The sequence below is a fragment of the Heloderma suspectum genome, chromosome 1, assembly GCF_057233095.1.
Source record: "Heloderma suspectum isolate Gila_16-S chromosome 1, 16-S_ref, whole genome shotgun sequence".
Lineage (NCBI taxonomy): Eukaryota > Metazoa > Chordata > Lepidosauria > Squamata > Helodermatidae > Heloderma > Heloderma suspectum.
Window position 1 is genome coordinate 201,904,482 of NC_139458.1, and position 23,743 is coordinate 201,928,224.

The window sequence follows — 23,743 nt, forward strand, 5'->3', positions numbered from 1 at the left end:
GCATATACTTGGATTTGTATCCAAACATGCCCTTGTACTCACAGCAAGGCTGTTTCCAGCTTAGTGGATGACTGCTGTTTAAAAAAAGAGATCCCCAATCCAGAGATGTTCTTCTGCTTATGTAAGCTCTTATACAAGACTTTGCACAAGTTCTTTCTCATGAGCTTTTATGGCTCATGGATCACTGCCTTGTTGTGGTGAAGGGGCTTGCGTAACTCAGTGAAGCCATAAGCTATGCAGTGCAGGGCCACCCAAGACGGACAGGTCATGGCAGAGAGTTCTGACAAAACGTGGTCCACTGGAGAAGGAAATGGCAACCCACTCCAGTATTCTTGCCAAGAAAACCCCATGGAACGTATCACAAGGCTAAAAGAGATGACGCCGGAAGATGAGCCCCTCAGGTCGGAAGGTGTCCAATATACTACTGGGGAAGAGCAGAGGGTATTTCCAAGTAGCGCCAGAAAGAGTGAAGCAGCTGGGCCAAAGCCGAAAGGACACTTAGCTGTGGATGTGTCTGGTGGTGAAAAGAAAATCCGATGCTGTAAAGAACAATATTGTTTAGGAACGTGGAATGTCAGATCAATGAATCAAGGTAAGCTGGAGGTGGTCAAACATGAGATGGCAAGACTGAACATCGACATCTTGGGAATCAGCGAACTAAAATGGACAGGCACGGGCGAATTTAATTTAATTTAATTTAATAACCATTATATCTACTACTGTGGGCAAGAATCCCTTAGAAGAAATGGAGTAGCACTCAAAGTCAACAAAAGGGTGGGAAAAGCAGTACTGGGGGACAATCTCAAAAACAATAGAATGATCTCAGTACGAATCCAAGGCAAACCATTCAACATCACAGTAATTCAAGTCTATGCCCCAACCACTGATTCCGAAGAAGCTGAGGTTGTTCGGTTCTATGAAGACCTACAACACCTCCTAGAACTAACACCAAAAAAGGATGTCCTGTTCATCATAGGGGATTGGAATTTAGGGATGTCAGAGAATTTCTCCACGAATCTCGGGGAGGCCGAATGCCAGCGCATTCGGCCCCCCGAAATTGGTGGAGAAATGGTCTGCCCCCCCCCCCAGGACGGGACTTACCTTGTGCGAATGTCCCTGGCGGCGGCAGCTCTGGCAGTGGTGCGGCGGCGGCTCGGCGGCGGCGGCTGGTCTTCCGACCGGCTGCCGCCGCTGCCATTTCCAAGTTAAAAAAAAAAAGAAAAGTGATAGGCTACGTAAAGATTTACGTAGCCTATCACGGCTACATTTAAAAAAAACACCATGATAGGCTACGTAAATGCTTACGTAGCCTATCACGGCTGAGTGAAAAAAACAAAAACAAACCGCGCATAAGCAAATGGCGGCGCCCATGGGCACCGCCATTTGCGTTCCTTATTTTGGCACATGTAGTCTATGTAAACATTTACGTAGACTACGGCGAAAATAAGGGGAACGCTATTTGCGTTCCCCTTATTTTTGCCGTACTCTGCGTAAATGTTTACGTAGACTACACGTGCCAAAATAAAGAATGCAAATGGCGGCGCCCATGGGTGCCGCCATTTGCGTACGCATGGTTTTTGTTTTTTGTTTTCACTCAGCCGTGATAGGCTACGTAAACATTTACGTAGCCTATCATGGCTGACTGCAGGGATGCAACCGGCGGCGGCTATGGCCGCCGCCATTTTGCGTCCTGGCAGGACAGGATTCGTGGCAGGAGGGACGGGGCGCGTCCCCCCCGGCCAGAATTTCGGGGGGGAGGGACGGGGCGCCTCCCCCCCGGCCAGAATTTCTGGGGGAGGGACGGAGCGCCTCCCCCCCACCGCGAATCAACTTCCGGGTTCAGGTAAGGGACTTTCGTACATCCCTCATTGGAATGCTAAAGTAGGAAGTCAAGAAATCACCAGGATAACAGGCAGGCATGGCCTTGGTGTATAAAATGAAGCAGGACAAAAGCTAATAGAGTTTTGCCAAGAGAACACGCTGATCATAGCAAACACTCTTTTCCAACAGCACAAGAGACGACTCTATGCATGGACATCACCAGATGGTCAATATCGAAATCAGATTGATTATGTCCTTTGCAGCCAAAGATGGAAAAGCTCTATACAGTCAGTCAAAACAAGACCTGGAGCTGACTGTGGCTCAGATCATGAGCTTCTTGTTGCAAAATTTCGGCTGAAATTGAAGAACGTAGGGAAAACCACTAAACCATTCAGGTATGACCTAAATCATATCCCTTCTGAATATACAGTGGAGGTGAGGAATAGATTTCAGGGATTAGACCTGATAGACAGACTGCCTGAGGAACTATGGACGGAGGTCCGTAACATTGTTCAGGAGGCAGCAACTCAATCCATCCCAAAGAAAAAGAAATGCAAGAAAGCAAAGTGGCTGTCTGATGGGGCTTTACAAGTAGCTGAGGAAAGAAGGGAAGCGAAAAGCAAGGGAGAAAGGGGAAGAGATATCCAACTGAATGCAGAGTTCCAGAGAATAGCAAGGAGAGACAAGAAGGCCTTCTTAAATGAACAATGCAAACAAATCGAGGAAAATAACAGAATGGGAAAGACTAGAGATCTCTTCAAGAAAATCGGAGATCTCAAGGGAACGTTTTGTGCAAAGACGGGCATGATAAAGGACAAAGAAGGCAGGGACTTAACAGAAGCAGATGAGATTAAGAAGAGGTGGAAAGAATACACAGAAGAACTGTACAGGAAAGATCTGAATGTCCCTGATAGCCATGATAGTGCGGTCACTGAACTTGAGCCGGACATCCTCGAGAGTGAAGTCAAGTGTGCCTTAGGAAGCATTTGTAACAACAAAGCTAGCGGAGATGACAGTATTCCAGCTGAGCTATTTAAAATCCTAAAAGATGATGCTGTTAAAGTGCTGCACTCAAAATGCCAACAAATTTGGAACACTCAACAGTGGCCGCAAGACTGGAAAAGGTCAGTTTACATTCCAATTCCAAAGAAGGGCAACGCCAAAGAGTGTTCAAACTACCGCACAATTGCACTCATTTCACATGCCAGCAAAATCCTACAAGCTAGGCTTCAGCAGTATGTGAACCGAGAACTACCGGAAGTACAAGCTGGGTTTCGAAGAGGCAGAGGAACTAGAGATCAAATCGCCAACATTCGCTGGATCATGGAGAAAGCACGAGAATTCCAGAAAAATGTCTATTTCTGCTTCATTGACTACGCTAAAGCCTTTGTGTGGATCACAACAAACTGTGGCAAATTCTTAAAAGAGATGGGAGTACCAGACCACCTTACCTGTCTCCTGAGAAACTTGTATGAGGGTCAAGAAGCAACAGTAAGAACCAGACATGGAACATCCGATTGGTTCAAAATTGGGAAAGGAGTACAACAAGGCTGCATATTGTCACCTGCTTATTTAACCTATATGCAGAGTACATCATGAGAAATGCCGGGTTGGATGAATCACAGGTCGGAATTAAGATTGCCGGGAGAATTATCAACAACCTCTGATATGCAGACGATACCACCCTAATGGCAGAAAGTGAAGAGGATCTAAAGAGCCTCTTGTTGAGGGTGAAAGAGGAGAGTGCAAAAGCTGGTTTGAAACTCAACATTACAAAAACTAAGATCATGGCATCTGGCCCCATCACTTCCTGGCATATAGAAGGGGAAGAAATGGAAGCTGTGACAGATTTTATTTTCTTGGGCTCCCAGATCACCGCAGACGGTGACTGTAGCCATGAAATTAAAAGACGCTTGCTCCTTGGGAGGAAAGCTATGGCAAACCTAGACAGCATAGTAAGAAGCAGAGACATCACCTTGCTGACAAAGGTCCATCTAATCAAAGCTATGGTTTTCCCAGTAGTAATGTATGGCTGTGAGAGCTGGACTATAAGAAAGGCTGAGCGCTGAAGAATTGATGCTTTCGAACTGTGGTGCTGGAGAAGACTCTTACGAGTGCCCTGGACTGCAAGGTGGTCAAATCAGTCCATCCTAAAGGAAATCAACCCTGAGTGCTCATTGGAAGGACAGATACTGAAGTTGAAGCTCAAATATTTTGGCCACCTGATGCGAAGAGAAAACTCTCTGGAAAAGACCCTGATGCTGGGAAAGACTGAAGGCAAAAGGAGAAGGGGACGGCAGAGGATGAGATGGCTAGATAGCATCACTGATGCAATGAATATGAACTTGAGCACGCTCCGGGAGAGAGCTCAGGACAGGAAGGCCTGGCGTGCTATGGTCCATGGGGTCACGAAGAGTCGGACACGACTGAACGACTGAACAACAAAAACAACAATAGTTTATATGCCTCATTTTGTATTTTCCTTATTCACCATGTTTCTCATACTGTCTTGCTTGTTGTTGTTGTTCAGTCGTTCAGTCGTGTCCGACTCTTCGTGACCCCATGGACCATAGCATGCCAGGCCTTCCTGTCCTGCGCTCTCTCCCGGAGCGTGCTCAAGTTCATATTCATTGCATCGGTGATGCTATCTAGCCATCTCATCCTCTGCCGTCCCCTTCTCCTTTTGCCTTCAGTCTTTCCCAGCATCAGGGTCTTTTCCAGGGAGTTTTCTCTTCGCATTAGGTGGCCAAAATATTGGAGCTTCAGCTTCATTATCTGTCCTTCCAATGAGCAGTCAGGGTTGATTTCCTTTAGGATTTACTGATTTGACCTCCTTGCAGTCCAGGGGACTCGTAAGAGTCTTCTCCAGCACCACAGTTCGAAAGCATCAATTCTTCGGCACTCAGCCTTCCTTATAGTCCAGCTCTCACAGCCATACATTACTACTGGGAAAACCATAGCTTTGATTAGACGGACCTTTGTCGGCAAGGTGATGTCTCTGCTTCTTACTATGCTGTCTAGGTTGGCCATAGCTTTCCTCCCAAGGAGCAAGCGTCTTTTAATTTCATGGCTACAGTCACCGTCTGCGGTGATCTTGGAGCCCAAGAAAGTAAAATCTGTCACTGCTTCCATTTCTTCCCCTTCTATATGCCAGGAAGTGATAGGGCCAGATGACATGATCTTCGTTTTTTTAATGTTGAGTTTCAAACCAGCTTTTGCACTCTCCGCTTTCACCCTCAACAAGAGGCTCTTGAGATCCTCTTCGCTTTCTGCCATTAGGGTGGTATCGTCTGCATATCGGAGGTTGTTGATAATTCTCCCAGCAATCTTAATTCCGACCTCTGATTCATCCAACCCGGCATTTCTCATGATGTACTCTGCATATAAGTTAAATAAGCAGGGTGACAATATGCAGCCTTGTCGTACTCCTTTCCCAATTTTGAACCAATCGGTTGTTCCATGTCTGGTTCTTACTGTTGCTTCTTGACCCTCGTACAGGTTTCTCAGGAGACAGGTAAGGTGGTCTTGCTACCCCTGATCTATTCCAGTGTTGGACCACAAGAAGCCTTCTGCTAGCTTGCACAAGAATACATGGAACAGCATTAATATATATTCTCCTTTTGCTCACGGATCTTTGGATCCAAACCTTAGCTCATGCAAGAAGTTGGCCCATTTGAACAGACAGCATGACCTCAAATACATCCCATACAGCGCTTGTGTGTTGCAGGCAAAGTTTGGAAGTGGTGGACAGGGATAGCTCTATCAGGCATAATGAAGTAACTGCCTCAGGTGGCAGATGTAAGGGGCAGCAGCAGTCCCCTGGCTATTCCACCTGAGCCCACCAGCCATTTGCTCTCTTGGAAGACAGAGCTTTGTGTATCACGTGGCCTGTCCTGCACCCCTAAATTAGCCTTCTGCCCTCAAGTGTGGTGGAGGACACTATGCCATTGCCAATGTTGAAGAAAGGTTCAACTGCCAATCCAGTTGGCTTCTGTACACAGAATGCAGGGGGCCGCCATCTTGTCCTTTGCCTCAGTCAGCAAAATTTCTTGGGCCAGCCCTTGTGGTGGGCAAGATCCCTATCAAGGAAACTTGTTCACCATTGCTATTCTCCTCAATGAGGAACCCCTAATAAGTTTGAAAGGAATTCCAGGGCTTCTTAGAACACAGTTTGAAAACTCATGATCAGTATTTACTGAAACTAGGTTAAACTTTCCCCAATGGAGTAGCAAAACTGCTTTCTATAGTTTAGTGAAACATATGCTATCTTTGTCCTAGTTGTTCATCTTATTGGAACTCCACTTATGATCCAGGAAACTAAGCCCAACTCTTTATGTTGCCTGTGTAATAATCTACCCACAGTTAGAACACATCTAGTCCTTTCTCCCCCAACACCTATTGGAACAAACAGTGAGAATTACTGCCTCTTCAGATTCCATTGGTGTCTTTATTCCTTTCCTCCTTCCCCTCAAGTATAATTGGCACAGCAAATCTAGCAAATGATAAGAGCAAATTTAAATGTACAGGTAGAGATGGATCACTTCTCTCCCCAGTCTATGTCAGTTTTGCATGTGTTCATTCATAAGTCCATTCCATCCTGTTTCCATATTAATCTATATTAATATATTTTTAAGTGTACAAAACATTAAATATGAATTTAAATAGTATTTTGGAAGTATTTTTTGTACAAAATGTGGATTTCTAAACATACTGCTCCCGAAGTACGCATTTCTAAAAGTATGTTATCCTAAAATACACATTCCTATACACATTCCAGTATGTATTTTGAGCTTAGAACTGCCTAGCAAAATGAGTACAAATGCGAAAGCCAAGGGATAATTGTGTTCCAATCTGCACATTAGTCCAGGAAGTGTGGATCAGGTCAGTTTACTTCCAAAACTTGACCGAACAAAATCCTCCAGAACTCCCTATGTACAGGTGTGCACACATTGCAGTCACTGAAAGCCATCAGAGATCACCCAAGTTTCAAACAGCCCCGCCCCCACCACATCCATTCTGAGGTGGTCCAGTTACTTGGAGGGCTGTATGCTGAAACTGGCTCTGAGATTCATATACTTGGGCTCAGGTTTCTCACTGCACCTCCTTTACTCATTCTTGGTATGTCCCTGTTCTGAACAATCGAGTCTGGTAGTCCATTCAGAGTGCCCCAAAGACAGCCAGATATGATCTTCTTCTTGTTGTTACTACTTAATCTCATGAAAATCTTACAAGACTGGATCCCACTCAAAAGAACATAAGACGAGCCATGCTCCAAGGATCCAGCTATTCCAGCATTCTGTTCACACAGTGGCCGACCAGATGCCCACAAGAAATCCACAAGCAGGACATGAATGCAACAACACCTCCTGCCCATGTAGCAATCAATAGCCTTATCCTCCATGAATTTGTCTCTTATCCTTATCCTCTTATCCTCTTTCAGTGACATTATACCATTTGTACTCTGTTCAGCAGGGTACAAATCCTAAACCCTCTGAGGAAGGGGTTCAAAACAGAAATTGGGTTCATCAGGGTCCCCTCTTGGTGAGGGTGGAAGGAAACCAGGATGTGCAACAGAGTCCACATAACACAACACTTAGTAAACTATCTGTATTGTGATTCACTATTTGGGGAAGGGAAGACGATGACTAACCAGAAACTATTACATTAGAGCTATCCATTTCTATTGTGTGTCTGTAATATTGGAAGAAGGCACTTGGAGGGATTATAAATTTGCATTTAAAGCTATACCACTGATTGCTACCATAGCTGTTTTTTTTTTTAATCTAGTGGAAGTAGGTCACCTTGACACACTGGTGAACATCAAACAGCCAAGACCTCTGTACATAGGCTTTCAAGCTACCTCTTACTGCTCTTATACCAATCTCAGTATTGCATCATCATTTTTGGATGCTGTGGCTAAAAGGGGCAGATATATGACTGCTATTCTGATCTAATTGCCATATGGATTGAGAAGCTGGCAAAATCAGATATCAGTTTCCTTTGTATGTTTCCCTTGCTTTATTTTGGATATATTTCGCCATAATAAAGATAAATATCGATTGCTCGAGCAATATTGATTTTAGTGGTAGTTGCTGCTGACAGCTGCATGATTTGTACAAATTTCTATCCTCTTATAATGGAGTTTATTTGCATGAGAATTCAGTTTGAGTGTATTGATGTAGGGCTTTACTCGCTGAATTGGCATAGAGTAGAATTTACATATAATGTATACCTGCAATTAGAGAAGAAATATAGGGTTAAGGGATGTCCTTTCAGTTGCATTTTTCCCCAGACATCTTAGTGGTGGATATTTTTCTTGTAGTTGGATTGACTCTAAGTGAACTAATGTTTGTATCCTTAACAGCCATGTAAAGAACCATTAACATGAAGTGACTTGCATGATAATGGATTAAAGGATGTCATCATCAACTGTGTTTCCAGGTCTTTACTCAATCATTCATTTAGCCCCATCTCATTTTATGTGTACATTGCCACCTCCCCCTGACGTCACCTTTCAATCATTCTTTTGATCCACCCTTCTTTAACTTGCCACCTTACAAATATGTTGGACTGCAGCTCCCATCATACAGAGCCAGCTGCATAAGGTGATATGGGTTGTAGTTCAACATATCTGTAGGACACCACACTAGGGAAGTCTGTTTTAATAGTTCGCTATTGTTTTGCTGTTAGATTACTGTAAGGGAAAGGAATTTGAAGAGGCCATCACATGGTTATGAATTCCAGGCACCATCCTGGATTATCATGTGATGAGTGCCATGTGATGCATGACAGGAAGCTATGCATCATGGTAGATTTTTAGCTTCGCCAAAACAGAAAACAACAGAGCTGGGTCAACATTGTCACTGACGTAAAACCAACTGCCTTGCTATGCAGCAGCAATGACTTCTACTTGTTGCAGGGACATAAGAGCATTTGCCTACTTGCTGCAACCACAAAAGTAGGGTGAACATGATGCCATCACTGACACTGACTGAGTTCGGACGACATGCCATGGCTCATTCTGGATTATTTTACTCATGACGAGCTTTGGTGCCCACAGGCGCCAGGTTGAATATGCAATCCCCACTTGGGGGTTGTCATGTCATGTGAACCCGGTGAATGTGGATTATGTGAGGGTTAAACAACCCCCACATAGCCCTATAACAGACCATGGGTTATGTGAGGGCTGTTTAACCCTCACATAACCCTTGCTTGCTGGATTCGCATGACACCAAAACCCCAAGCAGGGGTTGCATATTCAAAATGATGGCCACACATGTACCTTATCCTTACCATGGGTTAAATAACTCACAATGGGCTGTTGTGTTGTGCAAACAGCCCCACTGTTTTCACATTTACCCCACTGCTTTCCCTTCCCGTACTGATTTGTGGATTCCTACTATAGTGGAAACAACCGTAGTCTAGATATGATAGGATTATACATTCTGTAGATTCTGGAATAATACCTGTTGGTTGTGAAGGGCACAGGGGGCACCCACAAGCAGCCACTCCCCCCCCCCCGAGACGGTTTCAAAGGCATAGAAAACTGCATGTCTGGGTCAATCATCTTAGGCTGCAGCTGAAGTCGCCAATTGTCTCTGCAGAACTAAATGCTGTTTTAGAACAGAGGATTGCAGACCTATCCCACAGTAGTGGAACAAAATGTATTTTGGCGTTCTAGCAAGTGTAGTCCATTTTACTTATTAGCAGCTCAATAAGCCTATTCAGAAGCAAGACCCAGTGAGTTCAGTGGGGCTTACTTCCAGGTAAGTGGGTATCGGCTTGCAGCGTAATAACTTTTGTAACAGCCTTCAGCATGAGGTGAATGCTGAATCATATGCCAATTATTTGGAAACAGTTTATTGAACCAATCCCTGCCCTGGTGCTGGTTTACTAAGGCCCAGATTATACATTACTGCAGCAGCATGGTCCAGTTTCACACTATTCCAATAACATTCTAGATAGAGGAACGATGTGGGTGAAGTGAATGACATGGTTTCTTCCCCTGCTAGCATAACTCTTAGTGAGTGCTGGTTGATATTCAGATGGGAAGGAACCAGGTAATTATTTTCCAACCATGTGGTTCTTCCATCTACATTACCTTCTTGGAGTGGGAGCAGACAACGTGGAAGCAAATCCTATGGTACAATATAATGCATGAAAAGAGACTAAAATCTCATTCATATGTCCTTACATTTTGCTCTTTGCACCATCTGTGTGCACTTCACAGGTATTCTTCACACGTTTTTATTTTTGCTTTTTTGCATGGCTCAAACACACAGTTTCTTTTATATTAAAGAATTATACAATAATTATGACTGGTGGGTATTTAAGTGGAATGCTAGTTTTTGATCCTGATAGATGTAACAAATGGGAGATTTTTCAAAAGGTTAGCCTGAACTCTTAGATTTCCTTTAAATCAAGGAGCATTTTTATTTGTTATATTTAGTTACTTCAACTCTAAAGAGCCTCTGCCATCTTTCTAGATTACAGAGGACCAACAGCTTCTGGTCTTGTTGACCTGTAATGCAACAATTTAGGACTTTGTATGTGGCTTTTGACATGGTCATGCACTGACATTAAGCCACTTTATAAGATGAAAGGGCATTTCCTTTATATGTTCTATTTATACACTCCCTGACAGCTTATTTGGGGGAAGGGAATGATCTCTGAAATACTTTTCCCAGCTCAAAACCTTAATGCTTCTCTTTCCCTTTTTTGTCAGGGTGTTACAATGAATCACTCCCTGTCATCCCAAATCAATTGTTTTCTTGGCAAGCTCAGAAATCAAGCCCAAACAGTGAATGCCCGGTTTACCAATAGATTGCAATCTAGTGCTTAATATATGGACACAACCACTGGCTTGCTTCAAATATTCATGAAGCCTACACTGGTGCAAAATGCATTAAATGTGGGAATAATGCCAGTAATATATGATCCTCTTACAGACAAGGAGCTTTCACAGATTAAAAGAAGCAAGACATTAAAGATTTTAAACTGAATACTCTTTGTTTTTAACAGGGTGAAGGATGTTCAGTAATGGAATGCCAAACCACGTGTGTGTATTTGCATTTCTCAAAAAGAAAATGTGCTAACACTGTGCTACACGAAGTTACCATCTCATTAATGGATCAGAGTGGATGTTGCTTGAAAACAGTGTTCCGCACATCTCATGCCACCAAGTGTACCTTTACTAAAAAGGACAACACACCACCCTTCATACATTAGTCTGATAGGGATGGGTGAGATTTTTTTTTTCCAGTTTGCATTTTGATGTAAACTTGCCAAATTCACACATCCCAAATGGACCAGAATGCAGCTATTCACATTTTTCAGAATATTCCAGTGCAGTTCACAAATCCAAAATGTGTTAAAAAATGAATACAATAAGGAAAAGTGCCCACAAAAATGTATATATTGGTGGAAAGTGTGCACAAAATGTGTATAACATAACATAGTGTATGGATTTCCATGAGAATTTAAACCATTCACCCACATGGAAAGTATCTCAGTGATGGAGAGATCAAAACAACCTAATCTTGCAGGTTTTTATTTATTCCAATTATTTAGTAAAACTTTAGACCATCTTTTCATCCCAAAAGATACTCAGAGCATCTTTGAAGCACCCGGTTCATAGGGTAATAGAAATCCCATTCATACATTCAGCTGGGGGAAAGGAGACATGAGCCCCTCGTCTCCCCTGTTCAGATAACCTCCAGCAAGAACTGTGTCCTCTCCATGAATGCAAGTTATGCAGAGGCCTGGTTCACACAATTATGGGGGCGGGTGGTGGTGGTGATGTGAGAATTACACGGACCTCCATATAGGCTTGAGCTCATGCAGATGGCTCCTGGAGGCTGAACAGTGGAGAATTCATTCCACTCCTCTACCATACTATTTCAGTATTGCTCCCAGCTAAAAGTACAAAGCAGGGCAGAGTTGATGGGCCCACAATTCACAATTCACTTGTTGTTGTTGTTGTTGTTGTTGCTATAACAGTGTCCTTCCTTCACTTGTACAATTGCGTATGCTCCTATTAGGTTCATAGTCTGAACTTGAATATCAGAGTCCCACACTCTGAATAACGGCCGCAGCAAACTGTATCTAAATAAGACAATTGTAGGTAATAGTGGCAACAGTGAGTATTATTTTCACCCTGTGGGATTTGGTAGAAATGACAGTGAAGATTTTGAACAGGGACAAGAGACTGCAAAAACACAGGCTGTAGCCATGCACAATAATGTTAATTGTTGCTCAAAATGATTAGCAACCCAGCCACATCTGCCGGCACACCTGTGTCCTCTTTCTTCCCAGGCACTCTAGAAGTGGGAGGTGAGCTGCCACATTCATTTCTGTCATCCTTCTCCCAGTGATCTGTCACTATGGTAGTTACAGCAAGCAGCTGATAGTTACAGCTTGTGCTCAGGCCCAAAGCTCACTTTCATCCTGTCATACCACCAGGAGGAAAAGAGCGTCACTGAGTGGGTAAGATCACACCATCTACCCCACCCACATGGCTGAGTCAATGTACGGCTGCATGGGGACACATCACAGAACAGTGACTCCCACGTGGCTATAGCTGAAGGACACTGGACAGATGGGAGGAACATGTCTATGCTTGTTGCCTCATAAGGCTCATTCTATGTTCATTCTCAAGGAATATAGGAAGCTGCCTTATGGGAAGTCAGACCATCGGTCCATCTGGCCCCTTATTGTCTACACTGCCTGGCAGTGACTCTCCAGGGTTCCAGACAGGAACCTCTCCCAGCCCTACCTAGAAAACCCTGGGAATGAACCCAATGTGGTTTATCACTCAGGTATGCCCCTAGTAAATGTGGTCCTGCTTTGCAGCCACTCAGTTGGTACACTTTGCTCCTGAAACTGCACAAACAACTTGTTGATCAAACACAATGCAAATGGTATTTATTGCATTTAGGAAGTTTTTTTTTTAACCTAGGCAGCCTCAATGAAAAACAGAGGTTCTATCAAAACATTCCAGTTTAAGATGGCAAATAAGCCAAGTCATAAACTTATATCCCATCTTTCATGACGGCACATACAAGGCTCTGAGGCAATTTTCCATCCAGGCACTGGCTTAGCTTCAGCAAGGTTGTTGCATCATATGCCTTCAGATCATAGCCCTGAAGCATACATTTTTGCAATACTATGGTACTATCTTTGCCACAGTTTGCCATGTTGGGTTGCACCTGGTGCACTTCGGGGATCTCAGGGGCAGTTCCAGTATGTGCAGTCCCATTGCTGTCCCTACTTTTAACCCTTACATGTTCTTCTGAATGCCTGAAGAGGGCTCTTGAAAACATGGCGAGTGCATTTTCCAGAGCAGAATGGCTCTGTGAAGGTTTGAGGCCTACAGAGGCAAAGGGAAAAAAGGTCAGGCTCAGAGGCTTGGAGTTTTCTGTTGGGAGGGGGTAACTCTGAGAGGAGTAGTTTCATTTCTCCACTTAAGTTTCATTTCTTCAGGTTTGAAGCAGTACTTTCGGTTTTGAGGGAGGAGGGTATATAAAGACAGCGAGAGAGAGCCAGTAAGAGCAGAGACAGCCAGAGCCTGAAGTGAGAGTAGAGTCTGAAGAGTGACCAGGAAGAAGCAGCCTAGAAAAGTCTAAGGACAGCTAGGGTAATGGAATTTGTGTTTTGCAACTTTTATTTTAACTCCTTTTGTATCACTCAGCTCTATTGTGTAATACCTTTAGTTGTGATTTGCTAGCTTTAAATTTACCAGTAAACTGTTGTGATTAAACCTTGTGTCTGGTGTGTCAATCACCCTATGTCTACAGCCTAAACCCCATGTTAGTGGGAAAGAGAAGATTAAAAGAAGGAAGGTGAGACTCTTAAAGAGGCAAGACCTCCTTAAGGGGGTCCAGGTCATAAGGGGAACCTTGACAGGCTCCTATTTTTATGCATATGGGATTGGAATCAGGACATGGAGAGGGTTCCAGGCAGACTTGAACCCCATAATTTATTTTTATTTTAAAGGCTTAACAGATCAGGTTATATATCTTTTGGGGAAAATATGATGATTCTCTTGGAGTAACTTGAAACTCAAACATACTTAAAGCAGAGTTAGCAAACATGTCTTATCTGTTTAGACATAGGTTCCAAAGATAATGAAGAGATAATACCATAGATTAAAATGGTACCCACTTCCAAGGAAAAAATGTTTTAAAAGACTCATGGTAAACAGCCAAGAAAACAGAAACCATACAAACGCGTTGACTTCTAAGTGGTGTACTGTCCCAGTTGGCCTGTTGTTGGGCTATTTGAGGGTTGTTTTCCCCTTAAACAAGCCATGGTGCCCAGGTTTGCATGCGTCTGGGCAGATAATTAGGCAAATGATGCCCAGCACATACTGCAGCTGAAACAAGCCATTGTGGCTTGTTTCAGCTGCAGTGATTGTGTGAACCAGCCCATTGTATGGTCCTTTTTTCTGCTTCAGAATATGATTTGCTGCCTTTTCCTATGTTGTCACTTTTCTAGAAATTGCTCTTCCCCCTCTCCCTCTCCCCTTGAAAGGATCTTAGGCTGCCATCCTATACCCACTTACCTGGGACTGAGCCCTATTGAATTCAATGGGACTTGCTTCTGACTAGGCATGTATAGGATTGCATTGTTAGAGCTTCCCTTCAGAAAGTTGACTTATTAATCAAGATGGAGCACTTCACCTCCCACAGTTATTATATGGCTCTTAAGAGCCTAAGATGCTTCAAAGGAGCAGAATCAGAAATCAGCACAAGTTTCCTGCTGTAAGGGGATTAGTGTTGGCATATAATAAGGGCCGCGGTGGCTTAGTGGTTAAGACGCTGAACTGCAGACCGGAAGGGACAGCAGTTCGAGACCCGAGTGCCGCGTGACGGAGTGAGCTCCCGTCTTCAGTCCCAGCTCCTGCCAACCTAGCAGTTCGAAAGCAAGAAATTGCAAGTAGATAAATAGGTACCGCTTCAGCGGGAAAGGTAACAGTGTTCCGTGCACCTTGCTGTTCAGTCATGGCGGCCACATGACCACGGAAGCGTCTTCGGACAGCGCTGGCTCTTCGGCTTAGAAATGGAGATGAGCACCACACCTTAGAGTCGGACACAACTGGTTGGGGACACCTTTACCTTTTTATAGTAAGTCGAGCGGTTTCTTTTTTTTTTTAAATGTACTTTATCAATAATTTTCAACAGAACCTGTGTGTTGCCTCCAAAATCTTTAAAAATGCCACCATTGGTATGTTATTTTGCAGCCAAACATTTATGTTTCTTCTAGCAGGCAAACACAAATGTTCACCTGGTTTCCATCTTATTGAATATGGATCTTGATATGTTTAATTTTAACAACAGATTCCCCCTCCCCCGCAAAAAAAGATGCTTACAGAAACCAGCCTCCACTTTTCTTTCTGGGTATCCAATTTTTAAAAAGTTTTTTTTTCCTTTACGAAGAGTTTGCTTTAATTTAACGGTGTCCCGGTATATTCATCTGCTGCTTCTCAGGATGGATATATGCAATCACAAATGCCCCCCCCCTTTTTTTTTGACCTACAAGACTTTTGATTTGAGCTTGTGGCTGCTGATTTATAAGAACAGTTAATCACCTTGCGCATTTCCTCCCTAGGCTGACAGAGGCTACAGATGGGTAGGCTGGGGGATGGAAGGAAATTCACAGCTCAGCAGAAATGAAACATTCCTGCACAACGTGTGACTCACCCACTCAAGCAACCCACCAGTCATAGAGGGTGGCTCCCTAGGGGCTTGATAAACCTCCTGCTTTTGCTCTCTGCCTAAGACCGAAAAAACAAAAGGATTGTCAGGCATCTGGCAGGTTGTGCAAAAAATGGTTTGCAGGCTGTATTTGACTTCTGTGGGTCACACAAGTTGCACAGCCTTGGGTTTGGAATAAGCCTAATAAGTCTTCAGAGGCATGCTAGTATTTGATAGCTAGATTGAGAGCCAGGCTCCATTTTAAAACAAGCAAACATATGATTATAAGAATTTGGGGGCAAAACCCGGCAAAAACTGAACACACCTTTTCTTCTTGCTGAGGGCGATCTGACACCTGCATGTATGTGACTTCTTATCTCATTGCTCAATAGATGATCATGTCGTGAAGAAATGAAGGTGGTGTGTGTGTGTTGGGGTGGGGGTTGGAACCACTACATTGAAAGTCCTGTTTGCACAGGGGGCTTATGTAGCCTGTAACCTCTGTTTTTGCAGGGTACAAATCACACATAAGGAGCTTATGTGCATTTAGTATACACACGCGTGTCTCTGCACAAACTGGACCTTGAACGTGTAGAGATTGGAGTGGGGACAGTAGGCATGATTTTCTTCCCCTTTGATATGTCAATTTCTACACTGGATGTCCATCTTCAGACTGGATGTTCATCATCAAGCTGGGTATAGTAAATCTATGAGATGATATGAAAACTTGGTCTGTGGTACTTGATCTTTGATGACACCTGCAAGCCTTCATTTGATCTTGCAGAGATGGAGTCATTAATATACGAACATGAACTTACCCTAACTTTATCCCTAAAACCAAATACATGTTAACAAGAAATATTTATGTATTTCATGCTTGTCTGCCCACAGTATACTCTCAGTCTGCAAGAGGTTATCAACAAATCTTTGTGCTGTTCTTCATTTTTTCTTTTTCTTTGTAAAGTTGAATTTACACAACGACGTACCTCCCACGTGATATTTTTAGTCTTCCCATCATGATATTCAATTGAACTTTATATGTGAAAAGTCCAACACCTGCTGGACCTCTAATATCACCCAAATGGCAAGGTTGTCCCCACCCCAGAATTGCCATTTCAGTGACGTCTGGAAGAACATGCTAGGAAAAAGTCAAGGTTTTCAAGACAAATAAAACATATAAATGGGTTTCTGTACCAAACGTCCTCTGCATCTTCGTCACACTCTGCCCCAAACTGACAAATGTCACAGGTGGATGTTTCCTTTTGGATGGTTTCTCCAGAACCTTCACTTCCTGTGAAAGACAGAAATCAAGAACAAAGATGTCAATTTACTGATCAGAAATTGTAACTAAACCATCATGAATACAGAAAATTATCCACAGTTGTGCATGGCAAGGTTTACATATGTGAATAGCTCAGGCCCTGCGTGTTGAGAAGACATGCTAGGGTGGGACACAGCATTGTCGTTACTGTACCTTCACCTCCTACTGTTCCTGTATACCAGGTCACACCTGCAATGCATGTACGCATGTTTGGTTGTACAAGCACCTCTCCCTCGGATTGGGACCTTGCGTTTCCAGTGTTCCCATTCACACAGAGAGGTGTGTACACACGCACGTAGGCACGCTGAAGACATGTGTTGGGATGTGCACATAGTGGGTGATGATGGAGCCCTGCTGACCTCCCGCTGTATACACGTTCAGTCAAAGTGCTAGTGTGCCTGGGTCAAAACAAACATTACTTAAATCTATATCTAGCGCCTATATCTATTTTTATTTTTACCCTAGAGTAGCTGCAGTCCCCCCCTCTAGACCCTAAAAGCCCCCTTACCCCATCCCACACGCTAAGGCTCCAATCTGGTTTGGGGGGCTGTACCTACTCTACAGTAAAAAAGAAAAGATGTAACTGCTAGGTACAGATTTAAAGTAATGTCTGTTTTAGCCCTCAGCCGTAACACTTTCAAGAGAGGTAGCCATTTTGAAAGAGGTAGCCTTGGAATACGTTTGTTAGCCTTTAAGTTACCACAAGACTCGTTGTAGTTGTACCAGTGTGTTTGGTGGGAAGCTGATCCAGGTATTCTGCTACCTCGAGCGGTGACCAACCTGTAAGCTAGGCAACAAATGGAGAAAGTACATTGGACACAGTGTCATGTGTGTGCTTTTCCCCCAGCTTAAAAAAATAAAATTATACCATGTGCCACCCTGGATGTTGCTATCTTTAGCAGAGTACTGGCAGATGGGTGGGTAGGGGGAAGCCACTTAACCCCTTTCCCTTTGGCTGTTATTTGCTCAAAATTGCCCCCGGCTGCTATTCCATCCTCAGGAGAAAAGAAATGGGGAGCTGGGGGAAGATTGATTTTGAAGGGAAAACAGCCAGGTGGAAAAGGGTAAAGCGGCCACAGCCACTGCACCAGTACTTCACTCAAGAAGGCAGCCTCTGAGGCGGCTTTTGTTTTTAAAGGCAGGGGGAAACATACACAGGTGTTGTGTGTAGCTGCAGCCAGAGTGTGTAATGATCAGCAGTGGGAAGGGAGAGTTCAGTCAGTGTTTACTGGCTGACGTAAAAGAGACCAGTCTGAGGGCAGTTTCACGCAGCAACCTACTGGGGTTTGAAACTTGGTCTGAACTCAACAGGGAACATCAGCCAATCCCCAAATTACCTATAGAGCCATTTTGGAACTTAAAAAAAAAAAAAAATCAATTGGCTTCTCTTATGTGAAAGGAAGTGCACATACCCACACATGCAGCCCATTACAAAGAAAAGAAACACAACGTTTCCCTTAGGGTGAAATGGTCTGATCAGAGGCAGTTTATGATCTGATCAATTTCATGTCTTTTGAATGGAGGGAGCAACTGAAATTAGAAGCTAAGAAAACAGCCCAAGTTAATCAGCTTGCACACAGGCTTCCATCCCTCTTCTGAAGTAGGTGTGTACAGTTACCAAACTCCAACAGAATGTACAGACACCTCTGAGGTAAAGCAATTAGTCCATAGGAGGGTACTTGAAAAGGATATAGCAACAACTAGATTTACAAGACTTTGAGGCGGCGCGGCGGTGGTGCTGAAAAGCCATTTTCCTTCCTTCCCAATCATGCATTGCCAGTAATTTCTGTAGGCAAAAACATAGTCAGCATATATCTTGCCCCTCGGCTGACAATTTGTGAGGGCCAACTGGTACTCCTAGGTAGCCAGATTTGGCCCTCCCTTTGTTGACTATTGCAAGTCACCTGGTACAAACAGCAGTAGCAAACTTAGCTAGATAAGAGGACTGAGATGCTGCTCTATCAACCTGAGGCATACTACAGTTGGGTTTGGGGGTTTGCTGCCAAGTTTATTTTATTTATCATGAAATTTTATTCTGAAATAAAGTTAAAAAATAAAGGCAACAGAAAGAAGAGAAAGGACGTACATAATAATATAACAAGGTCACTAAAGACACAAAGAAAGTAGCTCATTATAATTCTTAGTATATCACTGATAAGTTTGTGGAACATCTACAGTAAAAACAGCCTAAGTAAGAGCTCACTATCCAATGAAAGAATGAAAAGTCAACTATAAAAAACCTGTCAGCTTAAGACCAGAGTTAAGGCTATCTCGTGTTGGCTCAAGCTCCACAGAACCAGGAAAATGGAAGTTAAGGCTGATGCCTTAACAGACATGCCCCATGATGAGTAATTATGTGGTGCAATGTCACAAATTGCACTTGCTTACAATTTATCCTCCATGGACCCACACTTTCCCTTGATCTTTCATGCCCAAATCCAGAATGGGATGAGGGAGTGCCTGGGACCAGCATGACTAACATAACTTTGCCAGCAGTTGCTGTCCTAGGTTTTCATGGGGCAGAAAAAAACCTTAATCCCTTTTGAGCTGCTCCTCAGAATTTCATCAAACCAATGAAAGGCACAAGTCCCTGACAAACCAGAATAAAGTGCATCAGTAGTTTTCACCAAAATTGATCTGCTGAGCCGCAGCTTGGCGTAAAAACGACATATGGCTCAGTTTTCAGCATGTTTTAACTTGCTGTATCTGTGGTGATTTTTATTGGATCATTCTGAAATTTTGCACAACTGTAGATGTCATTGGGTAGATTATGGATGCTGTTTCAGGTTATTAGCTCAACAGGTGTCATTTCTATAAGCTGGAGAATGTTGAGGCTTATAATGATGGAACCTGAGGGGGGGGGGAGCTTGCAACTCACCTTAACTAAAGGGACACTCCTGTACCCCTTTAATACAAGTTATGCAAATATATAAGGAGTGTGTGTGAGTATACGTTATTTTGTGTGTGTACATGTGTATGTGTGTATTAGTCAGAAAAAATATAGGCGACTGTACTTCCTTAGAATTTGATCAAATGTTTGAAGGGCTTCAATACAGGAAATAAATGGAAGTCATAGTGCCATGTCATCCTTAAAATTAGGATTCCTTGCTTGCTGACCTTGCTAGGTTTATACATAGTCACAGTCTTTCAAATTTCATCAACCCACTGCTGTTTAGTTGGTTGCTTTGGAGACTTCCAATTTTATTTATTTATAACATTTTTATACTTCCCCCTTCGTTCTGTTTAGAATTCCATGGCAGTGCACAATCCATTAAATCATGACATAAAATACAACAATAAAATAACAGCCAAAGCCCTTCTTAAATACATGCACAAGCTAAAATGCCTGGGTGAATAAAAAGGCTTTAGCCTGGTGTTAGAAAGATTGCAAGTCTAGAGACGTGAAAGCCCAGAAAAAGAAATAGGAAGAAAACAGGGGGAATAAAACAGGAAAAAAAACCCACATATGTTTTCAGTGACACTTTTTGCCCTTGGAAAAAGCAGGAAAAAAATGTTTTTTTCCACCGTTTTCCAGGGTTCTCTCTCTCAGCCTTCCAGTCCCTCTGAAAACCACTTTCCAATGTATTTAAATTTAATTTTAAAGGACTGCCCTTTTTTCTTCTTTCTTGCTTTTAAGTATCCACTGATAATAGTAGCAAGTAGGCTTTTGCCACAGACTGCGCATGTTCTAAATAACAAGAACAGCGTTTAGATTTGAATTCAAAACATTCAGCATCCATGGAAAGTTTATGTTTTGAATAGTAAGCAGGCATTTGGGACAAAGAGATTTAACACATAAATATAGCATTCTCTTTCGTTTCTATTAGAAACGAACAGGTAGTTCTTTCATTTCAGTAGCCATTGGTAGGTAAAGATAGTAACAGGACTGAGAGAACTGAAGTACCCAGCCTTACGCCCCAACATGAAATTAAAGCAGCAATCTCCTTCCTTTTATTTTTTATGTCATTGGTCTCCTCAGTGTGCTGAGTGATAAAATTTGTTTAAGGTGAATTCTTTCTCTCTCCTTCTCCCCCTCCTCTCTCTTTCCCCTACTGTGCAGATGAGTGCCTTGATAAAACCAGACAACCTAGAAAGAGTTATTTTCTCCTTATTTCCTGCTGCTATTTAAGCTTCAGGAGTGTAAGATGTTCATTTTCTAAGGTGACTGAGGGTTGTTGTTTCTCACCACTTTTTTGACCACTTTCTAATTTGCGCTTGCCTCCATAGCTTGACTGAAGAAATCTTGACACGGGGAAAGTGAATTGGTCTTTGGAGAAGCAAAACAGGTGTGAAGCGTTTCCTATCACATCCAAAAAATTCTATCTGTGATTTTAGAAGTTATTTCTTCTAAAATTTTACAGGTCACCTGTTGTCAAGAGTGGGTGGGGCTAAGAAGAAGAATTTCCAGATCTGTGTTCTCTGCTGCCTCTTGTGATAAGCCAGTCAAAGCTGCAGACGGAAAGATTCCCAGGGCTATGGTATCCTCCCACGCTCCCGGGTAGCTTTACCCACACTGGCAGTCCATTGGTTTCCCCTGACCTGACAGGGCCATAAAAGTGATGGTTTGGATTTTGCCGGGGCAACAGCCAGCCATGACCACAACTGCACGGCTGTGATACCCACTGCATGCCTAATGGATTCTGCTGAGATCCCAGTTGTAGGGACTCTTGTCTCCTGCTTCTCATTCCTGCTGGCTCTTTTGGCTGCCTATGGCCCAGCACCATGACACCTATTACATAAATATTCCTTTCTGAGGCCCCATGTGCTGTCCCCAGCTCTGTGTTGTACTAAAGTATAAGAAATATATAAGTTTATACTGTGGGTGGAGAGATCAAGGATCTACTAGCCAGGCCTGCAGTAGCTGGATCCTAGCAGTCTGTGATGACAGTCAGACTTTCCTTTGGGCGGGAGTCTTTCTGTACTTTTGGCCTGGCCAGCAAAGAAGCACAAGGCTCAGAAGACCTGGGAGAGAATATTCTCTTTCTACCAGGCCTCACCCCTTTTTATCTGGCGTCCACCAATAATTTCCCATTGGACCCAGCCTTCATTTGTGATGACCTCCTTATTGCCTGTGGACTGTGAGTTATTTCTTTGTTCTTACATTGAAAGAGCCTGTTCAATAGAAATTGTTTGTTGGATTTAAAGAGAGGCTTGAGTTAAACTGGCTAGAAAGTGTCTATATGCAGGGCACATAGGCACGGAGACAGCACACCCCATTTGACTACGCTAAAGCCTTTGATTGTGTGGATCACAACAAACTCTGGCAAATTCTTAAAGAGATGGGAGTACCAGACCACCTTACTTGTCTCCTGAGAAACCTGTACGAGGGTCAAGAAGCAACAGTAAGAACTGTTAGTAAGAACATGGAACAACCGATTGGTTCAAAATTGGGAAAGGAGTATGACAAGGCTGTAAATTGTTGCCCTGCTTATTTAACTTATATGCAGAGTACATCATGAGAAACACAGGGTTGGATGAATCACAGGTCAGAATTAAGATTGCTGGGAGAATTATCAACAACCTCAGATATGCAGACGATACCACCCTAATGGCAGAAAGTGAAGAGGATCTCAAGAGCCTCTTGTTGAGGGTGAAAGCGGAGAGTGCAAAAGCTGGTTTGAAACTCAACATTACAAAAACTAAGATCATGGCATCTGGCCCCATCACTTCCTGGCATATAGAAGGGGAAGAAATGGAAGCTGTGACAGATTTTATTTTCTTGGGCTCCAAGATCACTGCAGAAGGTGACTGTAGCCATGAAATTAAAAGACGCTTGCTCCTTGGGAGGAAAGCTATGGCAAACCTAGACAGCATAGTAAGAAGCAGAGACATCACCTTGCCAACAAAGGTTCATATAATCAAAGCTATGGTTTTCCCAGTAGTAACGTATGGCTGTGAGAGCTGGACTATAAGGAAGGCTGAGTGCCGAAGAATTGATGCTTTCGAACTGTGGTGCTGGAGAAGACTCTTACGAGTCCCCTGGACTGCAAGGAGGTCAAATCAGTCGATCCTAAGGAAATCAACCCTGAGCGTTCATTGGAAGGACAGATACTGAAGCTGCAGCTCAAATATTTTGGCCACCTAATGTGAAGAGAAAAGTCACTGGAAAAGACCCTGATGCTGGGAAAGATTGAAGGCAAAAGGAGAAGGGGACGGCAGAGGATGAGATGGCTAGATAGCATCACTGATGCAATGAATATGAACTTGAGCACACTCCGGGAGAGAGGGGAGGACAGGAAGGCCTGGCGTGCTATGGTCCATGGGGTCACGAAGAGTCGGACACGACGTAACAACAACAACACACTTTTCTCATGAGAGAACCTTTCCTACTTTGATTAAGCCACAATGTTTTGCATGATGAAAAATAAGAAGCAGGCCCAATCACTGCTGAGGAGACACTGTCCTGACCTGACTAGCACGCTCTTATAAGAATGCCAAATTCTTATAATCGGTAGTGCAGTGGCTAATCTAGAAGTGCAGGGTCCCTTCGTGACAGTTACAGCCATGCCCCCTCACAGCCACGCCCCCTTCTCAGATTGTACAACCTTGTAAGATACACAGCCTTCAACTGGGATCCAAAAACAGTGTAGCTGAGAGTAAGGCAGTGGTATTTCAACTGGATGTCTGAGAAAAAATGCAGGGATGTTAATCTTTTTCACCCACTCACTCAAACACAAACATTTTAGGTTTTCAAAATATGATACTCTATGGAAGCTTCACCCTCTCAACTCAGCCCTCATGGACAGATCCCTTCTCATTTAAACAGCCCTCTTGCACACTCCCTTAGTGTCCCAACATTACCCATTAGCCTTTCCTAAGCTCCTTCATTATATCTCTCCCATCCTGCAACAGAAACGTCCACACACCCAGCTGGATTGAAACACACACACGCCCCTACCTTCTTTCT

General features: G+C 43.4%; 1 protein-coding gene across 1 annotated transcript in view; it reads right to left on the reverse strand.

Annotated features, from left to right (window-relative positions):
* The window catches only part of TMEFF2 (transmembrane protein with EGF like and two follistatin like domains 2), a 326,904-nt gene that overhangs the window by 126,864 nt on the left and 176,297 nt on the right, over positions 1-23,743 (reverse strand). The window contains exon 5 of the mRNA XM_084816392.1: positions 16,710-16,806. Coding sequence (XP_084672518.1) covers positions 16,710-16,806 — 97 coding nt within the window. The remainder of the gene's footprint in view (positions 1-16,709; positions 16,807-23,743) is intronic.